This window comes from Bufo gargarizans, chromosome 1, assembly GCF_014858855.1.
Source record: "Bufo gargarizans isolate SCDJY-AF-19 chromosome 1, ASM1485885v1, whole genome shotgun sequence".
Lineage (NCBI taxonomy): Eukaryota > Metazoa > Chordata > Amphibia > Anura > Bufonidae > Bufo > Bufo gargarizans.
This window is the reverse complement of record NC_058080.1, coordinates 401,631,445-401,655,505: the sequence shown is the minus strand read 5'-3', so window position 1 is coordinate 401,655,505 and position 24,061 is coordinate 401,631,445. Positions and strand designations below refer to the sequence as shown.

At 43.8% G+C, this 24,061-nt stretch overlaps 1 protein-coding gene across 4 annotated transcripts in view; it reads right to left on the bottom strand.

Moving 5' to 3' along the window:
- Positions 1-24,061, bottom strand: part of LOC122931935 (sushi domain-containing protein 1-like) — a 231,231-nt gene that overhangs the window by 90,614 nt on the left and 116,556 nt on the right. For all 4 annotated transcript variants that reach the window (XM_044286058.1, XM_044286029.1, XM_044286039.1 and 1 more), the window contains exon 21: positions 23,302-23,548. In XM_044286058.1, the coding sequence (XP_044141993.1) occupies positions 23,302-23,548 (247 nt within the window). The remainder of the gene's footprint in view (positions 1-23,301; positions 23,549-24,061) is intronic.

Genomic DNA, 24,061 nt, shown 5'->3' with positions numbered 1-24,061 from the left:
TGGGGGGACATTCTGGGGGTTGAATACGGGAATCTCGCCCCTCGTACACACGAAATTTGTAAGTGTACCCTGAGGTACTCTCACAAATTTTGTATAGCTTCACGCCATACCTCGCCCGCTTTGTGGGAATATATTGGCGGAAACTGAGTCTCCCCTTGAACGCAACGAGAGACTCATCAACCGCGACCTCCCTTCCAGGTACGTAGGCCTGCTGAAATGTGGCCCCAAAGTGATCGATGACCGGCCGTATCTTATACAGCCGGTCATAGGCAGGATCACCTCGGGGTGGACATGCTGCATTATCGGAATAATGCAGACATTTCCGGATGGCCTCAAACCGGTGACGTATCATGACCATACTGTACAGTGGGGTCTGGTACAGGACGTCCCCACTCCAGTATTGCCTGACACTGGGTTTTTGGACTAGACCCATATGCAGCACGAGGCCCCAAAATGTCCTCATTTCAGCTGCACTGACCGGCGTCCAGCCACCGGGTCTAGCCAAAACTGAGCCTGGGTTTTGAGCGACGAACTGTTGGGCGTACAGATTCGTCTGCTCCACCATCAAATTCACCAGTGGGTTACTGAAAAAAAAACTAAAATAGTCTATTTCAGTAAACCCCACTGTGGGAATCTGGATTCCAGGATTGCCAGCGAAATCCGGAATCTCAGGCTCAAAGTCCACTGGGGGACACCAGCTAAGTTCATCGGCAGGGGGCTCCGGTGGACTTATTTGGTGGGCCGGGAAACCAGTACGAACCCCAGGGCGGCTCGTACTAGGGTGGGCCACAGGATCCCTAGCATGTGCGGCCCCTGGCTCCGCCTGGCGGCGTCTCCGCCGCCTTGGTGGCTCATCGTCATCCGATGATGATGAGGAGGATGCGGATGATAAAAGGAATGTGGGGTCATCCTCATCCTCACTGGGGCTCTCAGAGTCGGAGGCAATCTGGGCATATGCCTCCTCGGCCGAGAACACCCGGCGGGCCATGGGTGTGTGTGCGTGTAGGTGTGCGTGTGTGGAAAACTTTATTATATGTGCGTGTGTGTGGGGGCAACGGGTGTTCGCGTACTAAAAAAGGCAAGAAAAAAAAGGCAAAAAAAAAAGTTTAAACTTGCTGATCAGCGGTACAACACTGATCAGCGGTGGGGCGGGCGATGCGCTAACAGTGGACGGACGCTAAAAAGTGCCGGCCAGTCAGCACACGCAGAAAAAAAAAAGTGGTGGTGAGGGGGGGGCTGGTGGGGGGTGGGGGGGTGGGGGGGCAAGTGGCAGGGGGGTCGGGGTTAGGGTTAGATGGATAGATGGAAGTTTGGAAGTTTGGAATAAAAGTTTTTTTTTTTTCCTAACTTACTTTTCCCTTCTTTCCCTGCCTAACGGTGCCTCTCCCTCACTGACCCTAACCTACCTGGGTGGCGATGGGTGCAGGAGGGTGATGGATGCCGATTAGGGGGACACAGGAGCTGGTGCTGGACGATGCTGCACGGTCAGGGTGCTGGACAGGAAGAGGAGGGGAGAGAGGAGCGCAGGAAGTTTGAATCTCGCGCCTCTCCCCTGCACCAATCAGCACCCTGGACAGCAGTGTTCAGCACCAGGGCCAGCACCGCCTCCTCAAATCCTCGGACTGCGATTGGTGGTGTAAAATTACGCCACCGATCGCAGTCTTTTTCCGGTTCATCGGGTCACAGGACACCCGATTGAACCGGAAACGCAGAAAACCGCAGGTCTGAATTGACCTGCGGTTTTCTGCGATCGCGGATACGGGGGGGTCCAATGACCCCCCCTGCGTTGTTACGGGATGCCGGCTGAATGATTTCAGCCGAAATCCCGTTCCGATTAACCCCCGCGGTGCCGGAATTACATTTTTAAGTCAGGACGTACCGGTACGTCCTCGGTCCTTAAGGACTCAGGAAATAGGGCGTACCGGTACGTCCTCGGTCCTTAAGGGGTTAAGGACCATAATATGCTAATCAAAGACAAACACATTGATGCATCTATATCTTGTGTGGCCTTTCATATAAAATCACAGAGTGCAGTGACCTTGGTTATCTTAAAGGAAATTGTGTCACAAAAAAATGTATATCTGCCACTTAAAACTAGATAGCAACACATTCTTTTTTCTAATCTGATTTTATTTTCTGATTACAATTTTTTTATTTATTTTTTCTAATCCTGAACATGATTATGAGGTCCATAGACACAATGGTCAGGAGAGGACCTCGGTGACTTCTATGGGAGAGTTTTCTAGGCATGCTTTGTGATCTGTGCAGAGGACATTATAAGAAGAAAGAATTGATAAGCTCTGACATCCACCTATTGTGAATGGTGGATCCGGTCTTATCTGTCATTCTAATCCTGCCTGTAATTATATCACCTCTATGTATAGATAAGCAGGTAACTGCAGTAAAGTGATCTGTACAGTGGCGCTTATTTTTTGGCTTAGTGGCTAGTGTGAAAACTACAGGATTTTAGGGTTTTTGTTTAAATTAGTAACATAGTTTATAAGGCTGAAAAAAGACATTTGTCCATCCAGTTCAGCCTGTTATCATTCAAATTGATCCAGAGAAATGCAAAAAAAAAACATGAGGTAGAAGCCAATTTCCCCCACTTTAGAGGAAAACATTCCTTCCCGATTCCAATCAGGCAATCGGACTAACTCCCTGGATCAACGACCCCTCTCTAGTAGCTATAGCCTGTAATATTATTACGCTCCAGAAATACATCCAGGTCCCTCTTGAACTCTTTTATTGTACTCACCATCACCACCTCCTCAGACAGAGTTCCAGAGTCTCACTGCTCTTACCGTAAAGAATGACTATGACTGGCAAGGTGACATAGTGTTGAGTTAGAAGCAGCATGAAGGGGCCACAGACTGGCAAGGTGACATAGTGTGGAGGTGGCAGCAGCATGAGGAGACCAGAGAGTGGCACAACTACAGAGTGTGGGGGTGGCAGCAGCAGCATGAGGAGGCTACAGACTGGCAAGGTGACATAGTGTGGAGATGGCTTTGGAACATATAACTGCACAGCTGAATGGCAAATAATACTTTTTTTTGCCACTAATACACGCCAAAAAGGGCTGTAATTTTGTCACTTCTCCACTAATAAGCCCTTTTTTTTGCCACTAATACACGTTAAAAAAGGCTTTAGAACATATAAATGCACCACACAAGGGCTAAAAAGACATGGAAATATTTCCTAGTAATACACCCTGTTAATGGCTGTATCACACAGCACTTTCACCCCAATAAAAAGAACAGTTTGCTGAAATTACATCATCTATTGCAAACCTGAAAGCAGCAGTATAATTGCAATTTGGAGCCCCAGTCAGAGCAGCAAGGTGTAATAGGATTGTTTCTATTGCTGTTCTGCTTCAATACTGTGGAATAATTCCTATCCTTTCCATACACTTCTAATGCTCTTTCCCTGAACTTCTATACAGCAAAATAAAAGTTTTAAAGTCTTTTCTAGCACTGTCCCTAGCGCCTGCTGACCTCTCTCCCTGCACTAAGTACACTGGAAAATGGCTGAATCAAAGATGGCTGAGGCTATATATAGGGCTGTGACATCACAGGGCTGGCTGGCTGCTGATTGGCTGCATGCATGGCATTGTGGGTGATCCCTCGTTCCCAGAGTTCTTAGCTCCATGTTCTAACATGTGCAGTAGCGATTTTAGGAAAAAATGCGATTTGTTACCACAAAGAGTGAGGAAATTCAGATTCGGTCCGAATTGAATTTTTCCTGAAATTCGGATCGAGTTTCACTTCATCAACTTCGATTCGCTCATCTTTAATATCTACCCACAGTGACTCCACATGTTCATGTCCCTCACTTATATTTTCACGGAGTGTGGGCTTTAGACAGGACTTTACATAAAGGCAGACCCCTCCCCCTCTCCGGTTTTGACGATCCTTTCTAAACAGACTGTAACCCTGTACATTAACCACCCAGTCATAGCTATCATCCAGCCATGTCTCAGTTATTCCCACTATGTCATAGTCCTCCTCACACATCACTAATTCCAGTTCCCCAGTTTTATTAGTCAGGCTTCCGGCATTAGTATACATACATTTAAGAGGTTTATATATATTTTTTGTATCCTACACTTTTCCTTCTGAACTGTTCTAGTCCCTCCTTCCCCCAGTCCCACTACCTTGCCCCCGGTCTCTATCTGCACTATCTTCCCCTCCTATAACGTAATTATCCTTCCCTCCAGTCCCTAGTTTAAACACTCCTTCAACCTTCTTGCCATCTTCTCCCCCAAAACAGCTGCCCCTTCCCCATTGAGGTGCAGCCCGTCCCTACGATAGAGCCTGTAGCCGATAGAGAAGTCGGCCCAGTTCTCCAGGAACCCAAACCCCTCCTTTCTACACCAGTTCTTGAGCCACTTGTTAATCTCCCGCTGCCTTTCTTGTGTGGCTCGTGGCATAGGCAGTATTTCGGAAAAGACTACCTTTGAGGTCCTTTCCCTAAGCTTGTGGACCATGACCGCTGGATCTTCTCCAGCCCCTCCCAGTAATCTGTCAACCGATGTGTCGAACTCGAGCACCAGGAAGACAACACACCATTTGGCGATCCCGGTTTTTGTGACAGATCGCCCTATCTGTACCCCTAATAATTGAGTCTCTCACTACCAGTAACTGTCTAGCCTGCCCTGCTCTCCTGGTCCCCTGTTTACTGAAGCTGACATTCCCCTGACTGGTAGAGGAAGTATCTGGCTGCAGCAGTGCTCTCCCTGAAATTATTCCATATTGACATGGAACTCTATGGAATTCTATGGAATTCTATGGAATTCTAATGGCACCATTTACAGTTGCATACCATGTAGTAGGAAGCGGGAAAAAAAATTCCAAATGGGGTAGAATTGGAAAAAATTGCAATTCTGATAAAGGTTTTTATTATTATATTTTTTTTACACTGTACACTATGCGTGCGGTAAAATTGACCTGTTATCTTCATTCTCCAGATCAGTACGGTTACAACAATACCACAGTTGTATAATTTTTCTTGCGTTTTAATACTGACATTTTTTTTTAAACCTTTGAGGAAAAAAAAATATTATAACCATATTCTGACCCCTATAACTTTTTTGCAGTTATGTGTACTGTGCTGTGTGAGGGCTCATTTTTTGCGGGAAGATCTGTACTTTTCAGTGATACCAATTTGAAGTGTGTGCGACTTTTTGATCACTTTTTATAAAAAAATTATTGGTTAGTTGAAGTGACAAAAAATGTCGAATTGGCTATTTTTTTTTACCTGTTGCGCTATTTGCCATATGCTATTAATATTGTTATATTTTAATTGTATGGGCCTTTTTTTTTACACACGGCGATACCCATGATGTTTTATTTTTTATTTTTATATTAAGGAAAGTGGGGTGATTTGAACTTTTTGATTTTTTTTTTATATTTGTAAAAAAAAAATGACTTTTTTAAAGTCACCTTGGTTGACAATAACTGGCAATCATTAGATTCCCCATTGTGTTCATTGACGGCTATATAGCCATCATTGAACACTTCATTTGCAATATAACAATACAATGCTGCCACCTAGTGGCCTGTATTGGTATATTCCTTAAATAGACTCCGAAGCCTGCTTGAGGCTTCGGGCTATTTCAGCAATGTAACAGATTCTCCGATCTCAGCCGGGGAACACTGTTACCGGAGCAGAAGCATGCGGCTTCCGCTTCCGGACTACTCAAATGCCGTGGTCACATTTGACCACAGCATCTGAAGGGGAAAATGTATGTGAACAGCCTTATGGCTGATCCCATACATGTGCCGCGGGTCTCGGCTTTTTAAAATGTCAGAAACCTGGTGGCTATGTTGCCCGCTGCACGTGCGAGCGGGTGCCATGTTTACATGTACGGCGGAGGTCCTCAAGGGGTTAAACAATACATAATTTTCTGATGACACATTGCCTTTAAGTTCAGGGCTGGTGCAAGGATTTCTGCTAACACAAGCAAAGCTACATTTTGGCAACCACCCCCCTACCACCACCAGAACTCGGTGGGGGGGATGTAAAAAGGAGGGGGTGATGTGACATGGAGGGGGAGAAAAGTGACATGCAGGGGGAGAAATGTGAAATGGGGTGGAATGAGAAATGTGACACAGAGGGCATGATGTGACATGGAGGGGGGAGAAATGTGACATGGAGGGGGAGAAATGTAACATGAAGGGGGAGAAATGTGACATGGAGTGGGACAAATGTGACATAGGGGGGTGATGTGACATGGAGGGGGAGAAATGTGACATAGGGGGAGAAATGTGACATGGGGGGATAATGTGCCATGGGAGGGGAAGAAATGTGACACAAAAAGGGTCATGTAAAAAGGAGGGGGTGATGTGACATGGAGGGGGATAAATGTGACATTGAGGGGGATAAATGTGACATTGAGGGGGATAAATGTGACATTGAGGGGGATAAATGTGACATTGAGGTGGAGAAATGTGACATGGAGGGGGAGAAATGTGACATGGAGGGGGAGAAATGTGACATGTCACATTTCTTCTCCCCCTCCATGTCACATTTCTCCCCCTCCATGTCACATTTCTCCCCCTCAATGTCACATTTCTCCCCCTCAATGTCACAATTCTCCCCCTCAATGTCACAATTCTCCCCCTCAATGTCACATTTCACCCCCTGCATGTCACATTTCTCCCCCTCAATGTCACATTTAACCCCCATCTCACATCATCCCCCCATGTCACATCACCCCCCATGGCACATTTCCCCCTCCCATGTCACCCCCCCCCTCCCATTAATGTTGTGTAAAAAACATTATTCTCACCTGGCCCTGGTCCCGTCTGCAGCAGTTCCCCTTCTCCTTTGTGTGGTCCTGGTATCTTCTCTCTGGACTCCCGACAAGTTTGAGGACCTTTCCCACTCAGCCAATCAGTGGCCGCAGCTGTGTCACGTGTTAGGCCAGTGATTGGCTCATAAATCACTGGCCTGACACGCGACACAGCTGTGGCCTCTGATTGGCTGAGTGGGAAAGGTCCTCAAACTTGTCGGGAGCCCAGAGAGAAAATACCAGGACCACACATAGGAGAACAGCTGCGGGCAGGCGGTGGCGCACAAGTGATTTATTTTTAAAAAAAAGTTTAATTTTTCCGCCCTCCCCCCAGCCCATTGGCTCAGCGTCTCTGTGCCCTAAGGCAGCCTCTTGTTGTGCCTTATTATAGCGCCGGGCCTCTTTAAGTTACTCCTGCAGACAGGATAACTATCACAGATAGCTCCTGACTCCTATGTTCAATGCAAAATGTGTAACAAGACCCCCACCTACCATATCCGTTTATAACACTTTTGTCTTCTCTTGTTACCAGTGTCGGACTGAGTTCCCTAGGACCCACTAGTAAAATTTATTTTAGGGGCCCACTGTAAGGACACATTGAAATATTACCTGCTCACACAGCAGCAAGATGCTACCAGATGATTGAATACGGGGGTCCCTGCAGCAACTTTGAGAAGGTAGGTCCTGGGGAGAAGAGGACACTGACAGCTTTCCTCTATACCTCATCTCAGCTCTGATGGGGTCTATAATAATAAACTGGGGTTTCTTTAATAATCTATCAAGTTTTTTATATAAACATAGGCTGGTTGAGGTGCTGTACATTGGATATATGTATGTAGTGCAGTAAGTCTAATGTGTTATGTGCCACTTGTGTAGAGGGTGGGAGACTAGGGGCCCACAGTGCTCAGGGGCCCACAAGGGGGTTTAATCTGTAACCCTGTGGGCCAGTCCGAACCTGCTTTTTACTAAGGTCGCTGCAGGTTATCTCAAGCACCAAGCACTTTAATTGACAGGATCATATGTGATGACATTTTCACTGCCTGGCCCTGTCAATCAAAGTGGAGAGTTTGTACAGCCTAACTGAAAATAGTGAAGGACCAGCCCCTTATGCAGCCTTGAGAACTACATACATATGCTCAATACTCAAGACATGTGTACAGTGCCTGTGTGAACAATCTATCAAATTGCTTCAGTGAAGTACAGTGGACTTGTTGCACTATACCCAGTCTCATCTTTGACTGATACTTCTGGGAACCCTGCCTTGCACATCAAAACCTAACACTACCAAGGGCATCCCAAACTACCATTAGACAGGAAAATTCCCAAAGCCTGGAAGTGCCCAGCCCAGGGAACTACATAGCGAGGACTGCCACTGTGACTACAACTACTCCCATCCTCTCCACCTCCTCTACAGCTCGCTGCATATATTGTGGGCATAAATTAGAAGCAGATGCAAGCAAAACCTTTCTTTCCACTGTATATGGATGCTCATTTTTTGCAACTTGGATTTAAATACTGTTAATACAAAGTTACATCAGCACATCTGCATATCTGTATATATGTATACATCAGTTCATCTGTATATTTGTCCATAGTACATCTCTATATTTGCTCTCTATATAGCAATATAAACAACTGTATACTTAACTTATTTGTACATAATCTGTACATAACTATTCCTACTTTCTACACTATCCTAATAAAAACAAGTCTTTTTCATCACAAATCCACCCGACCCGGGTTTCGCCAGTCCAGCTTCGTCAGGGGTGCCCCTGACGAAGCTGGACTGGCGAAACCCGGGTCAGGTGGATTTGTGCTAAAAAAAAGACTTGTTTTTATGACTGAGATTTTAGACCTTTTTGTAAGTAGAATAAAACCTGCTGATTGCGATAAGTACCTGGTGGAACTTCACTATTTGTACTAATACTTTCCTCTAGGGTGCAGGTGTACGTGAGTGCACCTAGCCTCTGGTAACTGATTGTGTGGCTACAAAGTGAAACAACCTGAGCATTAGAGAAAAAGAGGGTCTGGGATTGGAACTTTTGCACTCAAAAGGCAGCGCGATCAACAAACTTCTGGACATTTTAGTCTGCAGTGAGCTTGATGTGCTATACTTGCTATGACCAATGGGGGTGCACTCCCCAGGTCACACACTTGCTACCTATATAGCACTCAGTGCTTAAACGTCCTGTGTATGTTAGTATAATTCAGCCACTATTTACTTGTGGAACTGTACTGACGCTAGACTGCACTTTTCACTTGGAACAGACAGGTTTCAGAAGCTAAAAAACACTAAACTCTGCCCCCCTAAGTGTTTTTTAGCTTGCAATGAAAAGTGCTTCAGGAAGGACAAGAAATGATTACTATTGTGTTTCTAACAGTTTAAAAAATATTACTTTAGGTACACTTTAAGTCAGGCATGCTCAACCTGCGGCCCTCCAGCTGTTGCAAAACTACAACTCCCATCATGCCCTGCTGTTGGATGTCCGAGCATGCTGGGAGTTGTAGTTTTGCAACAGCTGGATGGCCGCAGGTTGAGCATGCCTGACTTAAATCTATCTAAGTAGCTATTATCTCGATAAACTCTCCCTAAGACTAAACTAGTCGTATTCTGCATTTAAAGATTTCTTTTTTCTCTCTCTGTCCGAGCGCTGGATAAACCCAGAAAAGACAAGCATGTCCTGGGTAGGATTTTATATACTATAGTGTCCTTGTCAGTATAGTCCCTCCATTCGGATTCACTAGAATCAACATTTTGGGGGGAAAATTCAAAATGAATTTAATATGTTTAGACTTGATTCTCTAATCTCTATTTACACCTTTTTTTTTAAATATTAAAAAAAATTTTTTACAAAAAAGAATGTGTTGTGCCACTATATTCTGACTCCCTAAATTTTTTTGACACATGCGTCTGAGGGTTCATTTTAATTTGGAGCATATTTTGGTGAAGATGTATGTTTTTTATTTTTTATTCCAAGTTTTGGTGGCAATGTAATGACCAAAAACAGAAATTCTGACATTGTGATTTTTTTTATTATTATTATTATTTTTTATTTTTTAAACAAATTCACTGAACATGATAACATGACATATTAATATTTTGGACAACGATTATGCTTATCTTTTTTCTTATTTCCTTTTTTTAAAGACAAATGGGAAAGCAGAGGTTCTGAACTTTTAATATTTGTCTTTTTTTTCTTATTATTAACAACTTTTTTCTTTGTTCTCTTGAGACTTGAATATGCAATTGTTTTATCTCTTGTATTATAGCGATTTTGCCAGCATTCTATAATACCCTATAACCATAGGTTGCTGCGGTGCGAACAGAAAAAGGTTCTTCAACCCTGTCAGAATACTAGATAAGTTTCGTGCACATGCAAGTTTTTCTCAATGATCATCTATTTAATTCTTCAAACAATATTTGTACATGATTTTCAATTATCTCAGCAATAAAGTAAAATAAACCATAATTTCAGTTGTTTCTCAGATGGAGGTGGATTTAAAACTTATTAGGCCTAAGTACCTACAGGAGGCCCCTGGCTAGCATTGCAACCAGTTGGCATTCCTCAACTGCATTGGGTGCTGTTAAGAGGAGAACAGAGGGAGCCCCCTCCCTTTGTCTAACCTTTCAGATGCTACAGTCCCTATTGTCTGTGGCATCTGGGGTGTTCCATGACCAGGTATCCTGGCTCCTTGGTATGAGTGTCACTGCTGTGTATAGAGCAGGCATAGCCCATGATCTCACTCCATGCATTCAGTTAAGCCCAAGTGTGTGAGAGGTTGAAGAAGAGGATACAAAGTAGTGTTCTATTCCCTTAAAATATTTAAAAAAATATCAAAAAATACTTATTAATATCATACATCTAATAGCAAAAATACTCATTAATATTATATATCTAATTGGCTGGGACATTAGCATACTACATGCTGCATAAAGTGTAGCTAAACTTTAAATCAACTTTATTAAAACCTATTCTAAATGTTCTAAAATGAAATTTTATACAGTATACTTTCATTTTCTTTGTGAAATAGGCACCAGACGTTCAGGTGCCTTTAGTGCTTTGGAACCTGTACACTCATATACCGTTGACATGTCAGCAGAACGGAGTAAACAGGCGCAGGCGGGAGCTCGCATAGCATGTCACTGCTCCTGCCTTGTACAGCACTTGTGTGCTCCAGCCTGTACCACACTAAATGCAGCCCCAGTGGAATCCGTACACCATTACATAGAAACATAGAATGTGTCGGCAGATAAGAACCATTTGGCCCATCTAGTCTGCCCAATATACTGAATACTATGGATAGCCCCTGGCCCTATCTTATATGAAGGATGGCCTTATGCCTATTCCATGCATGCTTAAAGGGATTCTGTCATCAAGATTTTCGATATGGAGCTGTTCATATCATCCTCTCAGTCTCCATTATCTAATTAAAAATATACTAGTTGTACCCCCACCTGTCCTTTCATTTTTTATAAAAATTGGTTTTATTAATATGCTAATTACCTTACTAACGTGCCCAAGGGGCTGTCCCTCCGGCCGTTTGTGCCCAGCCACGCCCCTTATCACGTAGCCCAGCGCCACCCCATTGCTAATTATGCACTACTCTCATCGCCGATGGTGCGCCGTAATCTCGCGCATGCACCCTAAATCCACTGGTAAGTGCCCGCACCATCGGCGATGAGAGTAGTGCATAATTAGCAGTGGGGTGGCGTTGGGCTACGTTATAAGGGGCGTGGCTGGGCACAAACGGCTGGAGGGACAGCCCCTTGGGCACGTTAGTAAGGTAATTAGCATATTACTAAAACCAATTTATATTAAAAATGAAAGGACAGGTGGGGGTACAACTAGTGTATATTTTTTATTAGATAATGGAGACTGAGAGGATGATATGAACAGCTCCATATAGAAAATCTTGATGACAGAATCCCTTTAAACTCCTCCAAAAAGTAATACTTCCTGATATTACTTTTAAACCTCTGCCCCTCTAATTTAAAACTATGACCTCTTGTAGCAGTTTTTCTTCTTTTAAATATTCTCTCCTCTTTTACCTTGTTGATTCCCTTTATGTATTTAAAAGTTTCTATCATATCCCCTCTGTCTCGTCTTTCTTCCACGCTATACATGTTAAGGTCCTTTAAAGGGGTTGTCCGGTAGTGATGAGCGGGAGGTGCCATATTCGATTTCGCGATATTTCGCGAATATTCGAATGAATATTCGTGTTATATTCGTCGAAATCGAATATTCGTAATTATTCCAATTATCGCGAATAATATACGAATAAAAATTTTCGCGTATTGCGATTATTTTTCTTGATAGTATAAGGCAACGTTCCTATGCTAATTGACAATGGCTAGGCTAATATGTGTATTTTACGAAATTTCGTAATATTGCTCTAACTTCGTCTTTTCGAAATTTCGTAATATTGCTCTAACTTCGTCTTTTAGAATATTCGTAATATTCTAATAGACGAAGTTAGAGCAATATTAAGAACATTTGCAAAAGCCGAAATTGCGATGCGAGTAATATAATACGAAATAATCGCATGAAGATTTCAATTTAGCATTGCTTTATTCCATATTCTAGCCTAGTATGGAATATAGCAGTGCTAAGTTAGCACTGCTACATTCCATACTAGGCTAGAATATGGAATATAGCAGTGCTAAGTTGAAATCTTCATGCGATTATTTCGTATTATATTATTCGCATCGCAATTTCGACTTTTTCAAATGTTCTTAGTATTGCTCTAACTTCGTCTTTTAGAATATTCGTAATATTCTGAAAGACGAAGTTAAAGCAATATTACGAATATTCTAAAAGACGAAGTTAGAGCAATATTACGAAATTTCGTAAAATACACATATAGATTGTAATTTAGCTTATATAGTGCTATAATCCCTTTTTTTTCCTCTAAGTTTTTTTTTGCCTCTTCTGAACTTAAGTTTTGTAAAATATGTACACTATTAAAAAATATTACTATAGCAGTATATTAGCTTAAATACAATCTATGTGTATTTTACGAAATTTCGTAATATTGCTCTAACTTCGTCTTTTCGAAATTTCGTAATATTGCTTTAACTTCGTCTTTCAGAATATTACGAAATTTCGAAAAGACGAAGTTAGAGCAATAATAAGAACATTTGAAAACGTTGAAATTGCGATGCGAATAATATAATACGAAATAATCGCATGAAGATTTCAACTTAGCACTGCTATATTCCATATTCTAGCCTAGTATGGAATGTAGCAGTGCTAACTTAGCACAGCTATATTCCATATTAGGCTAGAATATGGAATATAGCAGTGCTAAGTTGAAATCTTCATGCGATTATTTCGTATTATATTACTCGCATCGCAATTTCGGCTTTTGCGAAATTTCGTAAAATACACATATAGATTAGATTGTAATTTAGCTAATATGGAATATAGCAGTAAGTTGAAAACGCCACTGACTGGAGCAGCCAGGAAGCCAGGAATCCAAAGGACAGGTAAGAACAACTTTAGGGAAGTGGGAAAGGAAAAAATTATAATAATAAAAAAAAAAAAAAAAAAGACGAATATTCGAATTCGCGAATATATAGAACGATATTCTAAATATTCGCGAAATCTCGAAATTGCGATATTCGAGAAAAAAATTCGCGATTCGAATATTCGCGCTCAACACTATTGTCCGGGATCAAACTTATTTTTTTTAAAACATCTTACTCCCCTTTAGTAGCCAAGTCTATGTTCCCAAGGTGGTTTGAGGTATCTTTTACACTGGAGCATGGCTCCTACAGCCCTGAACACATTGTTTACATATCTGTTTATCTGTTTCTTCACTTCCTGCCGCACTGCATTGTGGGTCTCAGTGCAGGGCTGCATCTGCTGATTTCTCCTGTCTAACATCATGTCCCTGCACCCGCCCCCCTCATACATATTCATGCACCCTGCACAGCCTCCACTCCTCCTTCGATCCGCCCCCCTCATACACATTCATCCTCTTGCCTCATATTCCTCCCCCATATGTACACCCATAAACTTCTCCTTACTCTATCTCTGGCATCTGTCATGTGCTCAGTGTTTGCAGCGCTTAGAGACAATCGGACACCATCACACTGTAAGGGGCACGCTCCCACATGCATCCATAAACATACCGGACACTGTCACACTGTAAGGGGCACGCTCCCACGCGCATCCATAAACATACCAGACACCGTCACTGTAAGGGGCACACTTCCACATGCATCCATAAACATACCGAACACCGTCACTGTAAGGGGCACGCTTCCACATGCATCCATAGACATACCGAACACCGTCACTGTAAGGGGCACGCTCCCACATGCATCCATAAACATACCGGACACTGTCACACTGTAAGGGGCACACTTCCACATGCATCCATAAACATACCGGACACTGTCACACTGTAAGGGGCACACTTCCACATGCATCCATAAACATACCGAACACCGTCACTGTAAGGGGCACGCTCCCACATGCATCCATAAACATACCGAACACCGTCACACTGTCATGAGCACACTTCCACATGCATCCATAAACATACCGGACACTGTCACACTGTAAGGGGCACGCTCCCACATGCATCCATAAACATACCGGACACTGTCACACTGTAAGGGGCACACTTCCACATGCATCCATAAACATACCGAACACCGTCACTGTAAGGGGCACGCTCCCACATGCATCCATAAACATACCGGACACTGTCACACTGTAAGGGGCACACTTCCACATGCATCCATAAACATACCGGACACTGTCACTGTCATGAGCACACTTCCACATGCATCCATAAACATACCGGACACTGTCACACTGTAAGGGGCACGCTCCCACATGCATCCATAAACATACCGGACACTGTCACACTGTAAGGGGCACGCTCCCACATGCATCCATAAACATACCGGACACTGTCACACTGTAAGGGGCACGCTCCCACATGCATCCATAAACATACCGGACACTGTCACACTGTAAGGGGCACATATATATATATATATATATATATATATATATATAATCTATATCAAGGTAAACCTTATATACTGACCAGTTGAAACCGATGTATAACCACAGGAAAGGGAAATGCACACACTGCAGCTCCAAAAGGAGAATGTGCAAAAAAGATTCATTCCAAAACACAAGTACGGGGCTAAAAAAAATTATTTGAAACTAGACAAAAGCAGCCCCATTACATAAATAGGATTATCCGTTTATTTCAAATCAACAAAAAAAAAAAAAAAAGCTGACTGATTACACTAATATTACCTTTTCTTTCAACTGAGCCATTGTTTTATCTCTTTTTTTTTTTACACAATCAACATGCCATTGTCTAAATGCAATATATGCAATTAGCATGGCCATGTCATCCTGTGGTGAAAGGAATTCCTCCTTTCTAAAGCCTTCTGCCCCATTAGCTAGTAATTCTGATGGGAGGAGTTTTCTATGCTAACAAGCATAGTAATCCTCCTCCATTCATTGTAATGCTGAAGGCCCGGTGACGTCACCGACTGGGGGCGGGGCTTAGCGCGATGGGGCGGGGCTTAGCGCGATGTCGGCCGGATAAGTAACCGCCCCTCCAACCTCTCTGCATTATCATCTAGACTGCCAGTGACGTCACCGGGCTCCGTGAGCAGAGGAAGAGGAAGCGTTGCTCGCCTGCCAGGGACCCGGTACGTCACTGAAGATAAGAAAATACTCACTTCCGGCCATGAATTGAAACCAGGAAAACAGGGCTTCAGCAATATGCTCTAAAGGTACCACATGCATGTTTGTAATGTTTATGTTATTAGATTACTAATAGACAAATGTCCCCAATCCCGGACAACCCCTTTAACCACTTCAACCCCCCTAGCTGAAACCCCCTTAATGACCAGGCCACTTTTTACACTTCTGCACTACACTACTTTCACCGTTTATTGCTCGTTCATGCAACTTACCACCCAAATGAATTTTACCTCCTTTTCTTCTCACTAATAGAGCTTTCATTTGGTGGTATTTCATTGTTGCTGACATTTTTACTTTTTTTGTTATTAATCGAAATTTAACGATTTATTTGCAAAAAAATGACATTTTTCACTTTCAGCTGTCAAATTTAGCAAAAAAAACGACATCCATATATAAATTTTTTGCTAAATTTATTGTTCTACATGTCATTGATAAAAAAAATGTTTGGGCAAAAAAAAAAATGGTTTGGGTAAAAGTTATAGCGTTTACAAACTATGGTACAAAAATGTGAATTTCTGCTTTTTGAAGCAGCTCTGACTTTCTGAGCACCTGTCATGTTTCCTGAGGTTCTACAATGCCCAGACAGTAGAAAAACCCCACAAATGACCCCATTTCGGAAAGTAGACACCCTAAGGTATTCGCTAATGGGCATAGTGAGTTCATAGAACTTTTTATTTTTTGTCACAAGTTAGTGGAAAATGATGATTTTTATTTTTTTTCTTACAAAGTCTCAAATTCCACTAACTTGCGACAAAAAATAAAAAATTCTAGGAACTCGCCATGCCCCTCACGGAATACCTTGGGGTGTCTTCTTTCCAAAATGGGGTCACTTGTGGCGTAGTTATACTGCCCTGGCAATTTAGGGGCCCAGATGTGTGAGAAGTAGTTTGCAATCAAAATCTGTAAAAAATGACCGGTGAAATCCAAAAGGTGCACTTTGGAATATGTGCCCCTTTGCCCACCTAGGCTGCAAAAAAGTGTCACACATCTGGTATCGCCGTACTCAGGAGAAGTTGGGGAATGTGTTTTGGGGTGTCATTTACATTGGGTATATGTAAAATGACACCCCAAAACACATTGCCCAACTTCTCCTGAGTACGGCGATACCACATGTGTGACACTTTTTTGCAGCCAAGGTGGGCAAAGGGGCACATATTCCAAAGTGCACCTTTCGGATTTCGCAGGCCATTTTTTACACATTTTGATTGCAAAGTACTTCTCACACATTTGGGCCCCTAAATTGCCAGGGCAGTATAACTACCCCACAAGTGACCCCATTTTGGAAAGAAGACACCCCAAGGTATTCCGTGAGGGGCATGGCGAGTTCCTAGAATTTTTTATTTTTTGTCACAAGTTAGTGGAATATGAGACTTTGTAAGAAAAAATAAATAAATAAAAAAATCATCATTTTCCGCTCACTTGTGACAGAAAATAAAAAATTCTAGGAACTCGCCATGCCCCTCACGGGATACCTTGGGGTATCTTCTTTCCAAAATGGGGTCACTTGTGGCGTAGTTATACTGCCCTGGCAATTTAGGGGCCCAGATGTGTGAGAAGTAGTTTGAAATCAAAATGTGTAAAAAATGACCTGTGAAATCCTAAAGGTGCTCTTTGGAATGTGTGCCCCTTTGCCCACCTTGGCTGCAAAAAAGTGTCACACATCTGGTATCGCCGTACTCAGGAGAAGTTGGGTATTGTGTTTTGGGGTGTCATTTTACATATACCCATGCTGGGTGAGATAAATATCTTGGCAAAAGACAACTTTTCCAATTTTTTTATACAAAGTTGGCATTTGACCAAGATATTTATCTCACCCAGCATGGGTATATGTAAAATGACACCCCAAAACACATTCCCCAACTTCTCCTGAGTACGGCGATACCACATGTGTGACACTTTTTTGCAGCCTAGATGCGCAAAGCGGCCAAAATTCCTTTTAGGAGGGCATTTTTTGACATTTGGATCCCAGACTTCTTCTCACGCTTTCGGGCCCCCAAAAAGCCAGGGCAGTATAAATACCCCACATGTGACCCCATTTTGGAAAGAAGACACCCCACGGTATTCAATGAGGGGCATGGCGAGTTCATAGAAATTTTTTTTTTTTGCCACAAGTTAGCGGAAATTGATTATTATTTTTTTTTTATCACAAAGTCTCCCTTTCCGCTAACTTGGGACAAAAATTTCAATCTTTCATGGACTCAATATGCCCCTCATGGAATACCTTGGGGTGTCTTCTTTCCGAAATGGGGTCACATGTGGGGTATTTATACTGCCCTGGCATTTTAGGGGCCCTAAAGCGTGAGAAGAAGTCTGGAATATAAATGTCTAAAAAATTTTACGCATTTGGATTCCGTGAGGGGTATGGTGAGTTCATGTGAGATTTTATTTTTTGACACAAGTTAGTGGAATATTAGACTTAGTAAGAAAAAACAAAAACAAAAAAAAAAACAATTTCCGCTAACTTGGGCCAAAAAAAATGTCTGAATGGAGCCTTACAGGGGGTGATCAATGACAGGGGGGTGATCAGGGAGTCTATATGGGGTGATCACCATCCTGTCATTGATCACCCCCCTGTCATTGATCACCCCCCTGTAAGGCTCCATTCAGACGTCTGTATGATTTTTACGGATCCATGTATCCATGGATCCGTAAAAATCATACGGACATGTGAATGGAGCCTTACAGGGGGGTGATCAATGACAGTGGGGTGATCAGGGAATCTATATGGGTGATCACCCCCCTGTCATTGATCACCCCCCTGTAAGGCTCCATTCAGACGTCCGTATGTGTTTTGCGGATCCGATCCATGTATCCGTGGATCCGTAAAAATCATACGGACGTCTGAATGGAGCCTTACAGGGGGGTGATCAATGACAGGGGGTGATCAATGACAGGGGGTGATCAGGGAATCTATATGGGTGATCACCCGCCTGTCATTGATCACCCCCCTGTAAGGCTCCATTCAGACGTCCGTATGTGTTTTGCGGATCCGATCCATGTATCCGTAGATCCGTAAAAATCATATGGACATATGAATGGAGCCTTACAGGGGGGTGATCAATGACAGGGGGGTGATCAATGACAGGGGGTGATCAGGGAATCTATATGGGTGATCACCCCCCTGCCATTGATCACCCCCCTGTAAGGCTCCATTCAGACGTCCGTATGTGTTTTGCGAATCCGATCCATGTATCCGTGGATCCTTAAAAATCCTACGGACGTCTGAATGGAGCCTGACAGGGGGGTGATCAATGACAGGGGGGTGATCAGGGAGTCTATATGGGGTGATCATGGGTGATCAGGGGTTCATAAGGGGTTAATAAGTGACAGGGGGGGATGGTGTAGTGTAGTGTAGTGTTTTGTGGTACTTTACACAGCTACCTGTGTCCTCTGGTGGTCGATCCAAACAAAAGGGACCACCAGAGGACCAGGTAGCAGGTATATTAGACACTGTTATCAAAACAGCGTCTAATATGCCTGTTAGGGGTTAAAAAAATCACATCCCCAGCCTGCCAGCGAGCGATCGCCGCTGGCAGGCTGGAGATCCACTCGCTTACCTTCAGTTCCTGTGAACGTGCGCGCCTGTGTGCGCGCGTTCACAGTAAATCTCGGCTCTCGCGAGATGACGCGTATATGCGTCACTCTGCACAGGGCTGCCGCCTCCGGACCGCACATCTGCGGTCCGGAGGCAGTTAATCTTTCCTGGTAAGTTTTATTCTGCAATCCATCTACCAGTTTAGTAGCTCTTCTCTGAACTCTCTCCAAAGTATCAATATCCTTCTGGAGATATGGTCTCCAGTACTGAGCACAATACTCCAAATGAGGTCTCACTAGTGCTCTGTAGAGCGGCATGAGCACCTCCCTCTTTCTACTGGTAATTCCTCTTGCTATACACCCAAGCATTCTGCTAGCATTTCCTGCTGCTCTGTGACATTGTCTGCCTACCTTTAAGTCTTCTGAAATAATGATCCCTAAATCCCTTTCCTCAGATACTGAGGTTAGGACTGCATCACTGATTTTATATTCTGCTCTTGGGTTTTTACGTCCCAGGTGCATTATCTTGCACTTATAAACATTAAATTTTAGTTGCCAGATTTTTGACCATTCCTCTAGTTTTCCTAAGTCCTTTTTCATTTTGTGTATCCCTCCAGGAACATCAACCCTGTTACAAATCTTTGTGTCATCAGCAAAAAGATTACACATGTCAGTAGTGTACGGATTCCGAAGCTCTATAGGCACCGAATTTTCCATTTGAGTACTTTTGGCACATTTTAATTTTTTTAAGCTTTAGTAAAGTTTTACTCATTCAAATATTTTATTCTGTAGAAATGACATTTTAGCTCACCTTCATTTTTCAAATACTGCCAAAAAGGATACAAGTTATTCATTTCCAATAAGACATCTTTTATCCTCTTGCAATAGCTACAGTATAAGGCTACATGCACACGAATGTTGATTGTTTCCGTGTCCGTTCAATTTTTTTTGCGGATAGGATGTGGACCCATTTATTTCAATGGGTCCGCTAAAAATGCAGACAGCACACCGTGTGCTGTCTGCATCAGTATGTCCGTTCCCTAGCCCCGGAAAAAAAATAGAACATGTCCTATTCTTGACCGTTTAAGGCACTGTTACAATGGATCCGCAAAAAAAATGGATGGCGTACGGATGTCATCCGTTTTTTTTTATGCGGATCCGCAATTTATGGACCGCAAAACACATACGGTTGTGTGCATGTAGCCTAAGGCCTCATGCACACGACCGTTGTGTGCATCCGTGGCCGTTGTGCCGTTTTCCGTTTTTTTTCGCGGACCCATTGACTTTCAATGGGTCCGTGGAAAAATCGGAAAATGCACAGTTTTGCAGCCGAGACCGTGATCCGTGTATCCTGTCCGTCAAAAAAATAGGACCTGTCCTATTTTTTTGACAACGGTTCACGGACCCATTCAAGTCAATCTGTCCGTGAAAGAACACGGATGCACACAAGATTGGCATCCGTGTCCATGATCCGTGGCCGTAGGTTACTTTCATACAGACGGATCCGAAGATCCGTCTGCATAAAAGCTTTTTCAGAGCTGAGTTTTCACTTCGTGAAAACTCAGATCCGACAGTATATCCTAACACAGAGGCGTTCCCATAGTGATGGGGACGCTTCTAGTTAGAATATACAACTAACTGTGTACATGACTGCCCCCTGCTGCCTGGCAGCACCCGATCTCTTACAGGGGGCCGTGATCCGTACAATTAACCCCTCAGGTGCTGCACCTGAAGGGGTTAATTGTACGTATCATAGCCCCCTGTAAGAGATCCTGGGCTGCCAGGCAGCAGGGGGCAGACCCCCCTCCCTCCCCAGTTTAAATTTCATTGGTGGCCCAGTGCGGCCCCCCCCGGCCCCCCCTCCCTCCCTCTATTGTAATAATAGCATTGGTGGCACAGTGTGCGGCCCCCCCTCCCTCCCTCTATTGCATTAACATTGGTGGCAGTGTGCGCCCCCCCCCTCCTCCCTCTATTGTTTTAATACATTGGTGGCAGTGTGCGCCCCCCCCTTCCTCCCTCTATTCTTTTAATACATTGGTGGCAGTGTGCGCCCCCCCTCGCCCCCCCTTCCTCCCTCTATTCTTTTAATACATTGGTGGCAGTGTGCGGCCTCCCCTCCCCCCCCCCCCCCGATCATTGGTGGCAGCGGAGTTCCGATCGGAGTCCCAGTTTAATCGCTGGGGCGCCGATCGGTAACCATGGCAACGAGGACGCTACTGCAGTCCTGGTTGCCATGGTTACTTAGCAATAGTAGAAGCATCATACTTACCTGCTGGCTGCTGCGATGTCTGTGTCCGGCCGGGAGCTCCTCCTACTGGTAAGTGACAGCAATGCGCCGCACAGACCTGTCACTTACCAGTAGGAGGAGCTCCCGGCCGGACACAGACATCGCAGCAGCCAGCAGGTAAGTATGATGCTTCTACTCCGCTGCCACCAATGATGGGGGGGGGGGGAGAGGGGAGACCGCACACTGCCACCAATGTATTAAAACAATAGAGGGAGGAAGGGGGGGGCCGGGGGGGCGCACACTGCCACCAATGTATTAAAACAATAGAGGGAGGAAGGGGGGGTGCACACTGCCACCAGTGTATTAAAACAATAGAGGGAGGAAGGGGGGGCGGGGGGGCGCACACTGCCACCAATGTTAATGCAATAGAGGGAGGGGGGGGGCCGCACACTGGCCACCAATGCTATTATTACAATAGAGGGAGGGAGGGGGGGGCCGCACTGGCCACCAATGATATTCGAACTGGGGAGGGGGGGGTCTGCCCCCTGCTGCCTGGCAGCCCTGATCTCTTACAGGGGGCTATGATACGCACAATTAACCCCTTCAGGAGCGGCACCTGAGGGGTTAATTGTGCTGATCACGGCCCCCTGTAAGAGATCGGGTGCTGCCAGGCAGCAGGGGGGCAGTCATGTACACAGTTTGTAGTATATTCTAACTAGAAGCGTCCCCATCACCATGGGAACGCCTCTGTGTTAGAATATACTGTCGGATATGAGTTTTCACGATGTAACTCATATCCGACAGTATATTCTAACATAGAGGCGTTCCCATGGTGATGGGGACGCTTCTAGTTAGAATATACTACAAACTGTGTACAATTTAAAATATACCATCGGATTGGAGAAAACTCAGATCAGATGGTATAAAGAGACTCCAGACTTTACATTGAAAGTCAATGGGGGACGGATCCATTTGCAATTGCACCATATTGTGTCAACGTCAAACGGATCCGTCCCCATTGACTTGCATTGTAATTCAGGACGGATCCGTTTGGCTCCGCAAGGCCAGACGGACACTAAAACGACTTTTTTTTTATGACCGTGGATCCTCCAAAAATCAAGGAAGACCCACGGACGAAAAAACGGTCACGGATCACGGACCAACGGAACCCCGTTTTGCGGACAGTGAAAAAAATACTGTTGTGTGCATGAGGCCTAAAGCAAACATTTTCTACCAATTTAGGTCCTGAAAAGGCCACATTCTAGTGTAAAAAATAGCTTTTCTGGGCATGAGACAAACCTAGCTATTGCTGTCACGGACGGTGTACAGGAAACAAGACAATGCAACATGCATATAATGTCACGGACGGTGTACAGGAAACAAGACAATGCAACATGCATATATGACTCACTGGATCCAAAGCTAAGGAACCAAAAGGGAGACCCCTGCACAAGAGCTGGCACTTTCCCTGGCTGCTCAGCCTATGCAAAAATCCCAAAGGTGGATGGTTGCATATCCACGTACCTCGACTATATAACACCTGAACACTCTACAATAGTGAGGGGACACGACCACCGGCTCCCTACACCAGACACGGAGGGAGTCAGGGTCACCTGGGATCCAGCAAGCAGAAAATAACTGATAAAAGTACAGCACTTAACTTAGTAGCAGACTGGGAAATAGGATCAGCATGCACACACACTCCAGGAAGAAGTATAAGCCGCCCAGTAATGCATCATGGGGAGGAATTTAAAGGGAAGCAATCAGTCCAACTACATGACAGCTGAGAGAGGCTAACGAGATGAGGAACTGAACAGCACAACAAAGAAAACTCAAGGAGGAGGTTCTGAAAGGCTTCTGTCAGAGCTTCTCAGCTGTCTGGTTGTGACAGTTGCTTTGCAAAGAGAAAATACCTAACTTGCATATTTCACAACGTGCCATTATAAAAAGTTGTAAAAATTATTATTTAATACATAATTGGACGTAATGAGATTTTACATTAGACTTACCTTTGTTATAGTTCGTAATATTATGCAGTAATCTTTTCCTCTCTCTAGAGGAGCATTATAGAATTCTCCATAATATTGTCTGTCTCCAATGGAGAATTCAAGATGGTCGGGATCATCTTTAGGGAAAAACTCAGCTGTGACATATCCATGTGTCTTTGATGTATTATTAAAGTATGGGACAGCCTGCAAAGACTCACAGGTAAAGGAGCACCGGCGGACCAATGGGACCACAAACACCTGGTAGGAACTGAAATTGGTAAAGTTATAAAAATGAATAGCTACTCATTGTACGCCCTACCAGCAAGTAGATATTACTATATGTATCCAGTATTAATGTAATTATACCATCATAGAATGTTACAGAGAACAATTTCAATTAATAAATATTATGTGTGGGTATTGTGGGGGGAGGTCTCAAAATGCACTTAGTTGCATAGAGCATGTAGCAATAAATACTCAATGTCATATTGCATATTATTTAAACCAGCATTACTCAGCCTCAGTCCCCAAGTGTCCCGTATAAATAAGGTTTACATGCAGAAGAAAGAAATGCAACAAAACTACAAAAAGTTTAATTTACATATAACTTTACGAAGTGCCCATGTAAATGAATGGGTTATCATGTACTGTAATACATGGTCACATCAACTCATCGAGAACATTGTGGCTAATAGAGGTCTTCCCTGACTATTATATCCCCACTTTAGTGATTGTCCAGCTGGTACAACCTCTTTTTTAGGATATCTTATAGACGGAATGC